Source organism: Nerophis ophidion, linkage group LG01 (genome assembly GCF_033978795.1).
Source record: "Nerophis ophidion isolate RoL-2023_Sa linkage group LG01, RoL_Noph_v1.0, whole genome shotgun sequence".
In the NCBI taxonomy this organism is placed as follows: Eukaryota; Metazoa; Chordata; class Actinopteri; order Syngnathiformes; family Syngnathidae; genus Nerophis; species Nerophis ophidion.
The window spans coordinates 5,504,014-5,519,027 of NC_084611.1; the positions used below are offsets into that span (position 1 = coordinate 5,504,014).

The 15,014-nt window shown below is 42.9% G+C and overlaps 3 protein-coding genes across 4 annotated transcripts in view; all 3 read right to left on the minus strand.

The window, feature by feature from the left end:
• The window catches only part of LOC133550475 (gastrula zinc finger protein XlCGF57.1-like), a 15,269-nt gene extending 2,610 nt beyond the window's left edge, over nucleotides 1–12,659 (minus strand). The window contains exon 1 of the mRNA XM_061896483.1: nucleotides 12,378–12,659. Within this exon, the coding sequence (XP_061752467.1) occupies nucleotides 12,378–12,471 (94 nt within the window). The 5' untranslated portion in view covers nucleotides 12,472–12,659. The remainder of the gene's footprint in view (nucleotides 1–12,377) is intronic.
• Nucleotides 1–15,014, minus strand: part of LOC133553184 (zinc finger protein OZF-like) — an 839,429-nt gene that overhangs the window by 169,870 nt on the left and 654,545 nt on the right. The gene's annotated exons all lie outside the window — the stretch shown is intronic.
• Nucleotides 1–15,014, minus strand: part of LOC133543914 (gastrula zinc finger protein XlCGF57.1-like) — a 148,755-nt gene that overhangs the window by 66,056 nt on the left and 67,685 nt on the right. The window lies entirely within an intron of this gene.

Sequence of the window (15,014 nt, forward strand, 5' to 3'; positions counted from 1 at the left end):
TCCACCTGTCCATTATCCTGTGACGTCACAGTGTGACCACACAGAAACAAACATGGCGGATAGCACAGAAAGGTATAACGATATTAGCTGGGATTCAGACTCGGATTTCAGCGCCGTAAGCGATTCAACAGATTAAGCATGTATTGAAACGGATGGTTGGAGTGTGGAGGCAGGTAGCGAAAACGAAATTGAAGAAGAAACAGAAGCTTTTCAGCCATATCATGACAGACAGCGGCACGGGAGGAAGGAAGGACGAATTCGGCGATCGCCTTCTAACCAACGATTGGTATGTGTTTGTTTGGCATTAAATGTGGGTGGAGGGAAAGGCTGGATGCAAATATAGCTACAAATGAGGCATAATGATGCAATATGGACATACAGCTAGCCTAATTATCCTGTTAGCATCGATTAGCTTGCAGTCATGCCGTGACCAAATATGTCTGATTAGCACACTCCACATAAGTCAATAACATAAAAAAAACTCACCTTTGTGATTTCGTTGACTTTATCGTTGGAAATGCATCTGCTTTGAGTGTCGCAGGATATCCACACATTCTTGCCATCTCTGTCGTAACATAGCTGTCGTCGATAAAGTGTGCGGAACAAACGAGGGACTTTCGCATCTTTTGACCAGTGGTGCAACTTGAATCCGTCTCTGTTGGTGTTGTTACACCCTCTGTTGGTGTTGTTACACCCTCCGACAACACACCGACGAGGCACGATGTCCCCAAGGTACCGGAAAACAGTTGAAAAAACGGAAAATAACAGAGCTGATTTGACTTGGTGTGTGTAATGTGTTTGAGAAAATGGCGGATTGGTTCATGTTGTGACGTCACGGGTGAAAGGTCATCGCTCCGACAGGCAAACAATTGAAAGGCGTTTAAATCGCCAAATTCACCCTATTAGCGTTAAGAAATCGGTTTAAAAAATACATGGTCTTTTTTCTGCACCATCAAGGTATATATTGACGCTTACATAGGTCTGCTGATAATGTTCCCCTTTAAATTTTGTGGACATCAAACAGCTGTGCGTGTGTGTGACGTCTCATGAGAGTTTGGTTTGATGATCCCATCCATTCATCCATCCATCTTCTTCCTCTTGTCCGAAGTCGGGTCGGCCTTAGCAGAGAATCCCAGACTTTTCTCTCCCCAGCTACTCCGTCCAGCTCCACCCATGGAATCTCGGGGCGTTCCCCGACACAGTCTCTTCACCGTGTCTTGGGTCTTCCTCGTGGACTCTACCGGCTGGACGCACCATAAACACCTCCCCAGGGAGGCGTTCGGTGGTAATCCGACCAGAAGCCCAAACCACATCATCTGCCTCCTCTTGATGGGGAGGAGCAGCAGCTTAAAGGGGAACATTATCAGCAGACCTATGTAAGCGTCAATATATACCTTGATGGTGCAGAAAAAAGACCATCTATTTTTTTAACCGATTTCCGAACTCTAAATGGGTGAATTTTGGCGAGTTAAACGCCTTTCTGTTTATTGCGCTGGAGGCGATGACGTCAGAATGTGACGTCGCCGAGGTAACACACCCACCATTTTCATTTTCAACATATTACAAACACCGGGTCTCAGCTCTGTTATTTTCCGTTTTTTGGACTATTTTTTGGAACCTTGGAGACATCATGCCTCGTCGGTGTGTTGTCGGAGGGTGTAACAACACTAACAGGGAGGGATTCAAGTTGCACCACTGGCCCCAAGATGCCAAAGTGTCTGCCACCAGACCCCCATTGAATGTGCCAGAGTGTCTCCACATTTGACCGGCGATGCTAAGACAGACATGGCACAGAGATGTATGGATAACCTGCAGATGCATTTGCAACGATAGTCAACGAAATCACAAAGGTGAGTTTTGTTGATGTTGACTGCCAGCTAATCGATGCTAACATGCTATGCTAATCGATGCTAACATGCTATTTACCGGCGGTGCTAAAGCAGACATGGAACAGAGATGTATGGATAACCTGTAGATGGATTTGCAACTATATTACGTTTCCTTCCACCCACATTTAATGCGAAAAAAACACTTACCAATCGACGGATTTAAGTTGCTCCAGTGTCAAAAGATGCGAAAGTCCTGATTGTTTGGTCCGCACATTTTACCGGCGATGCTAACGCAGCTATTCGGCCATGCTATGGCTATGAATTCGCTCAATAGCTTCAGTTTCTTCTTCAATACTTTCATACTCCAACCATCTGTTCAGTACATGCATAATCTGTTGAATCGCTTAAGTCGCTGAAATCCGAGTTTGAATCCGAGCTAATGTCACTACATCTTGCTGTGGTATTCCCATTGTTTGTTTACATTGGCAGCACTGTGTGACGTCACAGGGAAATGGCCAGTGTCTTGGCAGAGAGTCGAAAATAAGGCACTTTAAAGCTTTATTTAGGGATATTCCGAGACCGGTAAAATTTTGAAAAAAACTTCAAAAAATACAACAAGCCACTGGGAACCGATTTTTATTGTTTTTAACCCTTTTGAAATTGTGATAATGTTCCCCTTTAATGTTGAGCTCCTCCGAAATGAGAGAGCGTCTCACCATATCTCTAAGAGAGAACCCCACCACCCGAAACTAATTTCAGTCGCTTGTACCCGTGATGTTGTCTTTTCGGTCATAACCCAAAGCAGCTCATCATCACAGGTAAGGACATGGACGTAGATTGCCCGGTAAATTGAGAGCTTTGCCTTCCGGCTTAGCTTCTTTTTCGCCACGATGGACCGACGCCTGGTCCGCATCATTGCAGACACCGAACCGATCCAACTGTTGATCTCATGATCCACTCCTCCCTCACTCGTGAACATGACCCCGAAGTACTTGAACTCCTCCACTTGGGGCAGGATCTGCTCCCCAACCTGAAGATGGCACTCCACCATTTTCCAGGCGAGAACCACAGACTTGTAAGTGCTGAATTTAATCCCGGTCGCTTCACAGTTGTCAGCTGTGAATATCCTGGCCAAATGAAGCCAGCAGGACCACATCATCCGCAAAAAACAGGACCTGTCTATGAAAGTTATGAACAGAATGGATGACAAAGGACAGCCTTGGCGGAGTCCAACCATCACTGGAAACTTGTCCGACTTACTGCTGGCAATGCGGACCAAGCTCTGACACTGATCATACAGGGAACTGACCGCCACATTCAGGAGGTCCGATACCCCATACTCTCCGAGCACTCCGGTAAATTAAGACTGAAGCAATCGTGCCTGTCTCAGAACCAGCCAATTAGGTGTCAAGTTTAAAGTCACGCAGCAAGGGTCTTGCAAAACTGCATAAAAAAGCACTTAACTGACCTACTTGGGCATCATACAACATTGTTAACATTTCAATGTGGCCCACTGGATATTTTATAACTTTAGACATGATTCCAATTGTTAAAATCGGCACTTTTGAGTGACATACAGGTTCAATGCAATCCACTTTATTTATATAGCAACAAAATGTTTCCAAAGTGCTGCACAACAATATTAAAAACAACATTCAAATACTATCCTGAGCTCCACCAATGACTGAATAAAAAAAATAAAAAATAAAAAAATAATAAATAAATACATTTACAACCAATATAAAAACAATATGAAATAAATATGATTAAAAACGATTTTAAGGGTGAAACCAATTTAAACAGTAAATAGAAATCAAAATTTTAAAACACAGAGGGCAACACGTAGTGTTAAAAGCCAGAGTATAAAAATGGGTCTTAAGACGAGACTTAATCAATCAATCAATGTTTATTTATATAGCCCCAAATCACAAATGTCTCAAAGGACTGCACAAATCATTACGACTACAACATCCTCGGAAGAACCCACAAAAGGGCAAGGAAAACTCACACCCAGTGGGCAGGGAGAATTCACATCCAGTGGGACGCCAGTGACAATGCTGACTATGAGAAACCTTGGAGAGGACCTCAGATGTGGGCAACCCCCCCTCTCTAGGGGACCGAAAGCAATGGATGTCGAGCGGGTCTAACATGATACTGTGAAAGTTCAATCCATAGTGGCTCCAACACAGCCGCGAGAGTTCAGTTCAAGCGGATCCAAGACAGCAGCGAGAGTCCCGTCCACAGGACAGAACTCCTCCACTGTGGGAGGAGTTTGAATATGGAGGGGCAGAGTGTTCCAGAGCTTAGGGCCGACCACAGAGAAGGCCCTGTCTCCCCTAGTTTTAAGTCTGGTCTTGGGCACCACGAGCTGGAGCTGGCTCTCGGACCTCAGAGCGAGCGCAAGATTGTAAGTTTGGATGAGGTCCGAGATATAATGAGGTGCCAGTCCATGTAAAGATTTAAAAACAAAGAGCAAGGTTTTAAAATCAATTCTAAAACGAACAGGGAGCCAGTGCAAACTCTCAAGGATTGGGGTTATATGCTGGTGTTTCCTGGCCCCTGTTAAAAGTCCTGCTGCCGCGTTCTGGACTAACTGCAGCCGGGAGAGAACTTTTTGGCTAATGCTAAGGTTAAGATTCCGTTCATAACTTTTATGGACAGAATTTCTAGGCGCAGTCAAGCCGTTGAGGGGTTCCGGTTTGGTGACCGCAGGATTAGGTCTCTGCTTTTTGCAGATGATGTGGTCCTGATGGCTTCATCTGACCGGGATCTTCAGCTCTCACTGGATCGGTTCGCAGCCGAGTGTGAAGCGACCGGAATGAGAATCAGCACCTCCAAGTCCGAGTCCATGGTTCTCGCCCGGAAAAGGGTGGAATCCCATCTCCGGGTTGGGGAGGAGACCCTGCCCCAAGTGGAGGAGTTCAAGTACCTAGGAGTCTTGTTCACGAGTGGGGGAAGAGTGGATCGTGAGATCGACAGGCGGATCGGTGCGGCGTCTTCAGTAATGCGGACGTTGTACCGATCCGTTGTGGTGAAGAAGAAGCTGAGCCGGAAGGCAAAGCTCTCAATTTACCGGTCGATCTACGTTCCCATCCTCACCTATGGTCATGAGCTTTGGGTTATGACCAAAAGAACAAGATCACGGGTACAAGCGGCCGAGATGGCGGGTCTCTCCCTTAGAGATAGGGTGAGAAGCTCTGCCATCCGGGAGGAACTCAAAGTAAAGCCGCTGCTCCTTCACATCGAGAGGAGCCAGATGAGGTGGTTCGGGCATCTGGTCAGGATGCCACCCGAACGCCTCCCTAGGGAGGTGTTTAGGGCACGTCCAACCGGTAGGAGGCCACGGGGAAGACCCAGGACACGTTGGGAAGACTATGTCTCCCGGCTGGCCTGGGAACGCCTCGGGATCCCCCGGGAAGAGCTAGACGAAGTGGCTGGGGAGAGGGAAGTCTGGTTTTCCCTGCTTAGGCTGTTGCCCCCGCGACCCGACCTCGGATAAGCGGAAGAAGATGGATGGATGGATATTTTCTCACTGAAAATTATTTTTTTCATTTTGACAGAAAACATACATGTACTGCTCGAAATTGCATGCCTTTGAAACTTTAATAGTATCCATTATTGCAACAAATATTACAATATGTTATGACTTGACTTTATTAATTCAAGCTTGCAGTGGAGCCAAGGCCCAACTGAAAAAACAGCTGAACTTTACAATAAATATGAAACAAACAAAAATAAAAAAATTAAAAGAACAGACAGTATTTTATATTAAAAAATAATTTTCAGGGCAGCAGCAACATGTAAACTAGTAGCATTTTGGTATATGACTGTATTACTTACTATTATCATTATCATACTTTCCAAACATGTTTTTGTCTAAATAAAAATAAATACTTAAATATCTGGTTGACTTATGATTTTACAGCAAACTGCCCCTCAAATTAATAAAAATGACAATTAAAGACATGCACCTGGGGATAGGTTGATTGGCAACACTAAATGGTCCCTAGTGTGTGAATGTGAGTGTGAATGTTGTCTGTCTATCTGTGTTGGCCCTGCGATGAGGTGGCGACTTGTCCAGGGTGTACCCCGCCTTCCGCCCGATTGTAGCTGAGATAGGCGCCAGCACCCCCCGCGAACCCCGAAAGGGAATAAGCGGTAGAAAATGGATGGATGGATGGACAATTATTGTGACAGTGTACTTTACAACATATTACTGTAAATTAAAAAATAAAAACTACCAGTTTTTCGCATAGAAATTCTGGTGATTGAACTGCCAGTTTTTGACGACAAAATCGACGGTTGTTGTTTTTAACGGTGTTACACTGTAACTGGAAAGATGGTACATTTGTTTTTAACGGTAGAAGCTAAGTTGCCAGAATAAAAAAAGAATGTGTACTGTATTTCCATTCACAAAATAATGTTGTAAAAACCAATGTCAATTTAACACAAAAAATCATTGCAACTAAACTGCCAGCTTTTTCTGCAACCACACCCCTCCGCCCCTAAAATAAAAACAGTGGTACTGTTTTTCCATTTACGGTAAAATGTTTTTAAAAAACCAACAACACAAAATTTTACAGTAGATTTTTGTGAATGTACCGTTTTTACTGTAAAAGGGATAGATTTTTTATCCATCCATCTGCTTCCGCTTATTCGAGGTCAGGTCCCGGGGGCAGCAGCCTAAGCAGGGAAGCCCAGAGTTCCCTCTCCCCGGCCACTTCGTCCAGCTCTTCCTGAGGGATCCTGAGGAGTTCCCAGGCCAGCCGGGAGACATAGTCTTCCCAATGTGTCCTGGGTAATCGTAGTGGCCTCCTACTGGTCGGACGTGCCCTAAACACCTCCCTAGGGAGGCGTTCAGATGGCATCCTGACCAGATGCCCGAACCACCTCATCTGGCTCCTCTCCATGTGAAGGAGCAGCGGCTTTACTTTGAGTTCCTCCCGGATGGCAGAGCTTCTCACCCTATCTCTAAGGGAGAGACCCGCCACACGGCGGAGGAAACTCATTTCGGCCGCTTGTACCCGTGATCTTATCCTTTTGGTCATAACTTAAAGCTTATGACCACAGGTGAGGATGGGAACGTAGATCGACCGGTAAATTGAGAGCTGTGCCTACCGGCTTAGCTCCTTCTTCACCACAACAGATCAATACAGCGTCCGCATTACTGAAGACGCCGCACCGATCCGCCTGTCGATCTCACCATCCACTCTTCCCTCACTCATGAACAAGACTCCAAGGATTCTTGAACTCCTCCATTTGGGGCAGGGTCTCCTCCCCAACCCGGAGATGGCACTCCACCCTTTTTCCAGGCGAGAACCATGGACTCGGACTTGGAGGTGCTGATTCTCATCCCAGTCGCTTCACACTCGGCTGCGAACCGATCCAGTGAGAGCTGAAGATCCTGGTCAGATGAAGCCATCAGGACCACATCATCTGCAAAAAGCAGAGACCTAATCCTGCAGCCACCAAACCGGATCCCCTCAACTAGAGATGTCTGATAATATCGGACTGCCGATATTATCGGCCGATAAATGCTTTAAAATGTAATATTGGAAAATATCGGTATCGGTTTCAAAAAGTAAAATGTATGCCACTGTACTTGAGTGGTACACGGACGTAGGGAGAAGTAGAGAGCGACAATAAACCTTGAAGGGGAACATTATCAGCAGACATATGTAAGCGTCAATATATACCTTGATGGTGCAGAAAAAAGACCATCTATTTTTTTAACCGATTTCCGAACTCTAAATGGGTGAATTTTGGCAAATTAAACGCCTTTCTGTTCATCGCTCTTTTTGCGATGACGTCAGAATGTGACGTCGCCGAGGTAACACACCCACCATTTTCATTTTCAACACATTACAAACACCGGGTCTCAGCTCTGTTATTTTCCGTTTTTTTTGGACTATTTTTTGGAACCTTGGAGACATCATGCCTCGACGGTGTGTTGTCGGAGGGTGTAACAACACTAACAGGGAGGGATTCAAGTTGCACCACCGGCCCGAAGATGCCAAAGTGTCTGCCGCCAGACCCCCATTGAATGTGCCAGAGTGTCTCCACATTTGACCGGCGATGCTAAGACAGACATGGCACAGAGATGTATGGATAACCTGCAGATGCATTTGCAACGATAGTCAACGAAATCACAAAGGTGAGTTTTGTTGATGTTGACTTCCAGCTAATCGATGCTAACATGCTACGCTAATCGATGCTAACATGCTATTTACCGGCGGGGCTAAAGCAAACATGGCACAGAGATGTATGGATAACCTGCAGATGCATTTGCAACTATATTACATTTCCTTCCACCCACATTTAATGCGAAACAAACACTTACCAATCGACGGATTTAAGTTGCTCTAGTGTCAAAAGATGCGAAAGTCCTGATCGTTTGGTCCGCACATTTTACCGGCGATGCTAACGCAGCTATTCGGCCATGCTATGGCTATGAATAGCGTCAATAGCTATTCGCCCAAAAGCTTCAGTTTCTTCTTCAATATTTTCATACTCCAACCATCGGTTTCAATACATGCGTAATCTGTTGAATCGCTTAAGTCGCTGAAATCCGAGTTTGAATCCGAGCTAATGTCACTATATCTTGCTGTGGTATTCCCATTGTTTGTGATTCCCAAAGCCCAAAAAAAGTCTGCGAGCTATAGAGCGTTTTTCGTTCGGGCTCCAGTACTCTGGAATGCCCTCCCGGTAAAAGTTCGAGATGCCACCTCAGTAGAAGCATTTAAGTCTCACCTTAAAACTCATTTGTATACTCTAGCCTTTAAATAGACTCCCTTTTTAGACAGTTGATCTGCTGTTTCTTTTCTTTTTCTTCTATGTCCCACTCTCCCTTGTGGAGGGGGTCCGGTCCAATCCGGTGGCCATGTACTGCTTGCCTGTGTATCGGCTGGGGACATCTCTGTGATGCTGATCCGCCTCCGCTTGTGATGGTTTCCTGCTGGCTCCGCTGTGAACGGGACTCTCGCTGCTGTGTTGGATCCGCTTTGGACTGGACTCTCGCGACTGTGTTGGATCCATTGTGGATTGAACTTTCACAGTATCATGTTAGACCCGCTCGACATCCATTGCTTTCCTCCTCTCCAAGGTTCTCATAGTCATCATTGTCACCGATGTCCCACTGGGTGTGAGTTTTCCTTGCCCTTATGTGGGCCTACCGAGGATGTCGTGGTGGTTTGTGCAGCCCTTTGAGACACTAGTGATTTAGGGCTATATAAGTAAACATTGATTGATTGATTGACATTGGCAGCACTGTGTGACGTCACAGGGAAATGGCCAGTGTCTTCGCAGAGAGCGAAAATAAGGCACTTTAAAGCTTTATTTCGGGATATTTAGGGATAAGCCACTGGGAACTGATTTTTATTGTTTTTAACCCTTTTGAAATTGTGATAATGTTCCCCTTTAAAGAAGCTGCAATCACCTGACCGAGAGGCACATCCGGGCACTTCTGGGTTTCAGGCGATATTAGGGTACTGATTATTTAGCTGAATCCGTGCAGATTTGGTCGTCTTTTGACAAGTTTGGAAGCAAATATGTGAGCGGTTATGAACAAAAAATATTTTAAAATGGGATAGAGTGGATTTATACACGCCCAAGAAAAAACATATTTTTTAAGGATTTAAACATTGGTGTTTTTATGCCTATTTGGTTTTTGTTGGTTTTCTCAAGCCTCGCTCAATAATTTTTTTTTGTGTTTTTAACTAAAAAAAATCATCATAACTATTAGGGCTGCGAATCTTTGGGTGTCCCACGATTCGATTCAATATAGATTATTGGGGTCACGATTCGATTATAAATCGATTTTTTCGATTCAACGCGATTCTCGATTGAAAAACGATATTTTTCCGATTCAAAAGGATTCTGTATTCATTCAATACATTTCAGCAGGATCTACCCCAGTCTGCTGACATGCTAGCAGAGTAGTAGATTTTTTAAAAAAAGCTTTTATAATTGTAAAGGACAATGTTTAATCAACTGATTGCAATAATGTAAATTTGTTTTAACTATTAAACGAACCAAAAATATGACTTATTTTATCTTTGTGAAAACATTGGACACAGTGTGTTGTCAAGCTTATGAGATGCCATGCAAGTGTAAGCCACTGTGACACTATTGTTCTTTTTTATTATTTTATAAATGTTTAATGATAATGTCAATGAGGGATTTTTAATCACTGCTATGCTGAAATGATAACTAATATTGATACTGTTGTTGATAATATTCATTTTTGTTTCACTACTTTTGGTTTGTTCTGTGTGGTGTTTGTGTCTCCTCTCAATTGCTCTGTTTATTGCAGTTCTGAGTGTTGCTGGCTCAGGTTTGCTTTTGGAATTGGATTGCATTGTTATGGTATTGCTGTGTAGTGATTTGTTGGATTGATTAAAAAAATCGCAAAAAATAATAATAGATTTTTTAAAAATGAGAATCGATTCTGAATCGCATAACGTGAGAATCGCGATTCAAATTTGAATCGATGTTTTCTCACACCCCTAATACATATGCATATGAGTTTAAATAGATAATAATATAACCTCTCATTTTTCTTTATTATTATTAATCATATCGCCCGGAAAAGGGTGGAGTGCCATCTCCGGGTTGGGAAGCAGACCCTGCCCCAAGTGGAGGAGTTCAAGTACCTCGGAGTCTCGTTCACGAGTGAGGGAAGAGTGGATGGTGAGATCGACAGGCGGATCGGTGCGGCGTCTTCAGTAATGCGGGCGCTGTATCGATCCGTTGTGGTGAAGAAGGAGCTGAGCCGGAAGGCAAAGCTCTCAATTCACTGGTCAATCTACGTTCACATTACAGATGCGTGGATAGGCAATTATATCATCCGCATCCGCATCTCCAAAGTCATCATCCACCCGCCGTCCACCTGAACCAACATTTTATCAGGACCGTACCCGCCCGCCAACCGCTCGCTGAAATACATCAGAGGTTGACCGCCTTTACCACACACAGAGATATTTAAACCTGTTTCACAGAGTAATGATGATAATTAGAGCCGCCGACGTTCCCGCGACTTTCCAATAGCGCTCATCCTGATTACAAGAATATGGGCGTGCTGTGAAGCCATTGCCTTAGACACCTTCAACAACATGTACGAACCAATTGTTGGTCCGGCAACATGTTGTGTGCAGCTTCCGCAAGTACACGTTCAAGATTGAAAGGCATACTAGGTGATACAGAGTACACTGATGGTTGTGATATAAACAACTTTAACACTTACTAATATGCGCCACGCTGTGAAGCCACACCCAACAAGATTGACAAACACATTTCGGGAGAACATCCTCACAGTAACACAACATAAACGCAACACAACAAATACCCATAATCCTTTGTATTCATGACACCCCCTGAATATATTTTACACCCCTGCACCCCCAACCCCGCCCACCTTACAGACGCAGGGGGGGTTGCTGCTAGCGGGGTGTATGAAATAGTCAGGATGTGTCATGGATACAAAGGATTATGGGTATTTGTTGTGTTGCGTTTATGTTGTGTTACTGTGAGGATGTTTTCCCGAAATGTGTTTGTCGTTCTTAATTGGTGTGGCTTCACAGCGTGGTGCATATTACTAAGGGTGTTAAAATTGTTTGTATCACAACCATTAGTGTACTCTGTGTCACCCAGTAAGCCCTGCAGTCGTGCGTCTGCGGAAGCCACACACAACATGTTGCTGGACTGACAAGCAGATCGTACATGCTGTAGTAGGCGACAAAGCTAATGGCTTCATAGCACGCCCTAATACTTATTATTTGGGTGACTGCCGGTAGTCATTCAGGAGAATAATAGCGTCTCTTATAGTCTTCTACGCTTAATGACACGGGTCTTAAATGGCACCTTGAATGGCAAAGGATACCGATCACAGAACCGTGCATATCAAATATTTGCATATCAAATATTTTCGGATGGCTCAACCGCCACCCGCCCGAATCTAATTAAAATGTATTTTTTCGTCATGTCAACCGCCCGACCCGCGGGTAAGACCGCAAACCGCGCATCTCTAGTTCCCATCCTCACCTGTGGTCATTAGCTTTGGTTATGACCAAAAGAACAAGATCGCGGGTACAAGCGGCCGAGATGGCGGGTCTCTCCCTTAGAGATAGAAGCTCTGCCATCCGGGGGGAGCTTAGAGTAAAGCCGCTTTTCCTCCACATGGAGAGGGGCCAGATGAGGTGGTTCAGGCATCTGGTCAGGATGCCACCCGAATGCCTCCCTAGGGAGGTCTTTCCGGCATGGGGAAGACCTAAGACACATTAGGGAATACTATGTCTCCTGGCTGGCCTGGGAACGCCTCGGGCTCCCTCGGGAAGAGCTGGACAAAGTGGCTGGGGAGAGGGGACTCTGGGCTTCTCTGCTTAGGCTGCTGCCCCCGCGACCCGACCTCCGATAAGCGGAAGAAGATGGATGGATGCCTTCTTCAAGCTAACGATCATGGCGGCTCTTTGTTTACATTTAAGTGGGCTAATTTCACATCGCTCGTTTGACGACTTATGATAACTTTCATGTTAAAAAATTGGACTCACTCACCTTCGTCTTCAGTTTTCGTCTTTTTCTCCGTTGGGGATTTGCTGAAAGTTGGTGGCACTGACGTCGCCGTCTTAGCATAGCAGTAGTCGTCCATCTTCTACCAAGTCGACAATCTTCACTTCCGCTAACACACCGTCGCTCCAAAACTCAACTTCCGGTAGGCAGGCCTAAGAAGAAAATCAGTCTTTGACAATCTATAAAGCTGCTAGATCGTAAAATGTAATCTTCTTTAGGAAGCCACTGCCGTTCATTCCGCCATTTTGTTGCCGTCAAAGTCTTTAAGCTCCTGGATCCGTTTGCCCATGCGCCAAACGTCGGCATCTTCCGTTTCCTACATTACGTCACATTTTTCAAAATAAAGTCTCTTCAGTATTTCTTCTTTCAACAACCGGTTAGCGTAAATATGTACTGATAACCTACAGTAGTTTAAAACAAACAAATTATATATAAAAAAAAATAAAAAAAATAGCATTTAAAATAAAAACTGTAAACAACTTTGATCCCTCAATATTGTTTAAAAAAATTATGTTCAAATAATAAATTGTTTAAAAAACGAAACATGGTTGTCACAAACGTTCTTCAACTAAACTTTTGTGGAGGTCATCAAACATTAAATAAGAATAAGTCACAAATATGCTGTCGATCACATCAATCATCAAATTACATGTAGATCATTATTTAATAAAATTTGGAGGAAATATGACAATAAGATCATTACTGAATTATTGTGTGTACAATGCATCCATCCATCCATTTCCTACCGCTTAATGTACAATGCAAATCCTATTATTATTATTTGTTGTGTAGCCAGTGGCTTCATTATTCCAGCAGAGGTCGCTGTTGTTTGTGTACGCTGTTTTCTGATGTGCTGGTCCTTTTTCCCCCACTTTGTGTTGAGTACTTACTGATCCCACTGCTGTCTTGCCTCCAGTTCTGCTTGACAGTCAGTCTTTTTGCAGGTCTTTATTGCAAAGTATCAAGCCAAGTCATAATTGAGGACATGTCAGACCATCAAGATTCAAATGTTACATTTTACATTTGTGTTTGTCTTTACAATGTTAGTAGTGTGGTAATATTTAAAGAAATATTACTTGTATAGTTTAAGTTTTTAAACTAAAAGACCTTGTGAAGACATGAATGTGATAGTCACTACACACAGGACTGTCATCACTGACCGAAAATAAACAAAAGGGTAGTGCCCTTAAGAAAAGGCATTGAAGCTTAGGGAAAACTATGCAGAACAAAGCTAAAACCAAACTGGCTACAAAGTCAACAAAAACAGATTGCTGGAAAACAGCAAAGACTTACTGTGGAGCAAAGACGGCGTCCACAATGTACATCCGATCAGGAAATGACAATCAACAATGTCCCCACAAAGAAGGATAAAAACAACTGAAATATTCTTGATCGCTAAAACAAAGTAGATGCGGGAAATATCGCTCAAAGGAAGACTTAAATGAAACTGCTACAGAAAAATACCCAAAAAAGAGAAAAAGCCACCAAAATAGGAGCACAAGATAAGAACTAAAACACAGGAAGACAGCAAAAAAGTCCAAATAAGTCAGGGTGTGATGTGACAGGTGGTGACACTACACCTACTTTGAGACAAGAGCTATAGTGATGCATGCTTGGTTATGCTTTAAAGGCATATCCAACAATTGCAATAACAACTTTTTACTGTTAACTGAGTTTTGTTTTTTAATGATTTTTGCTGCCTCTGGATTTTTTTTTTTAACACAAAAATTTGGCCTTGGCTTAAAAAAAAGCGACGGCGGCTGGGGGGGGCGCACATATGCATTGTTATCCCATTGGGTTGAGTTTTCTCTTGCCCTGATGTGGGTTTGGAGTCGAGGATGTCGTTGTGGCTTTTGCAGCCCTTTGAGACACTCGTGATTTAGGTTTGATTGCTTGATTTAAACTTTTATTAGTAGACTTGTTTAAGACTGGGTCCACGTTAATCAAGTCATGGGCTTAATAAGTAAAAATTGATTGATTGATACATACATATATACACATATATATACACATGTATATACACACACACACATATATATATATCTACTGTACATATATATATATATATATATATATATATACATATATATATATATACTGTATATATATGTACATATATATATACAAAATAATATATATATATGTATATGTATATATATATATATATATATATATATATATATATATATATGTATGCATGCATGCAAATGCATATGTATAAATATATAAATATGTATACTGTCATGAATATAATTCAACTATTTTCGGGCCCATAAAATTAAAATTTTCCGCCAAACTTGATGCACCTGCTGAAAATTGGCGAGTTTTCAGGTATGTTAAGGGCCTTATAAATGCGGTCGAAGTGGGAGGATAAATTAAGTCCATAAAAACAATATTTTGGCAGAAAACTCCGACATCAATGAGGTTATATATATATATATATATATATATATATATATATATATACACACACACATTGCATTCTAGTATTCTAGTCACTTGGAATTTACAACCCCCTGGCCCTGTTTTGTACTGTTTTTGTATTGTTTTGTAAATGTTGAAATCTAGAAATAAAGGTTAATAAAAAAATAAAATAAAAAAAAACACAAGTAAAGGAAATGA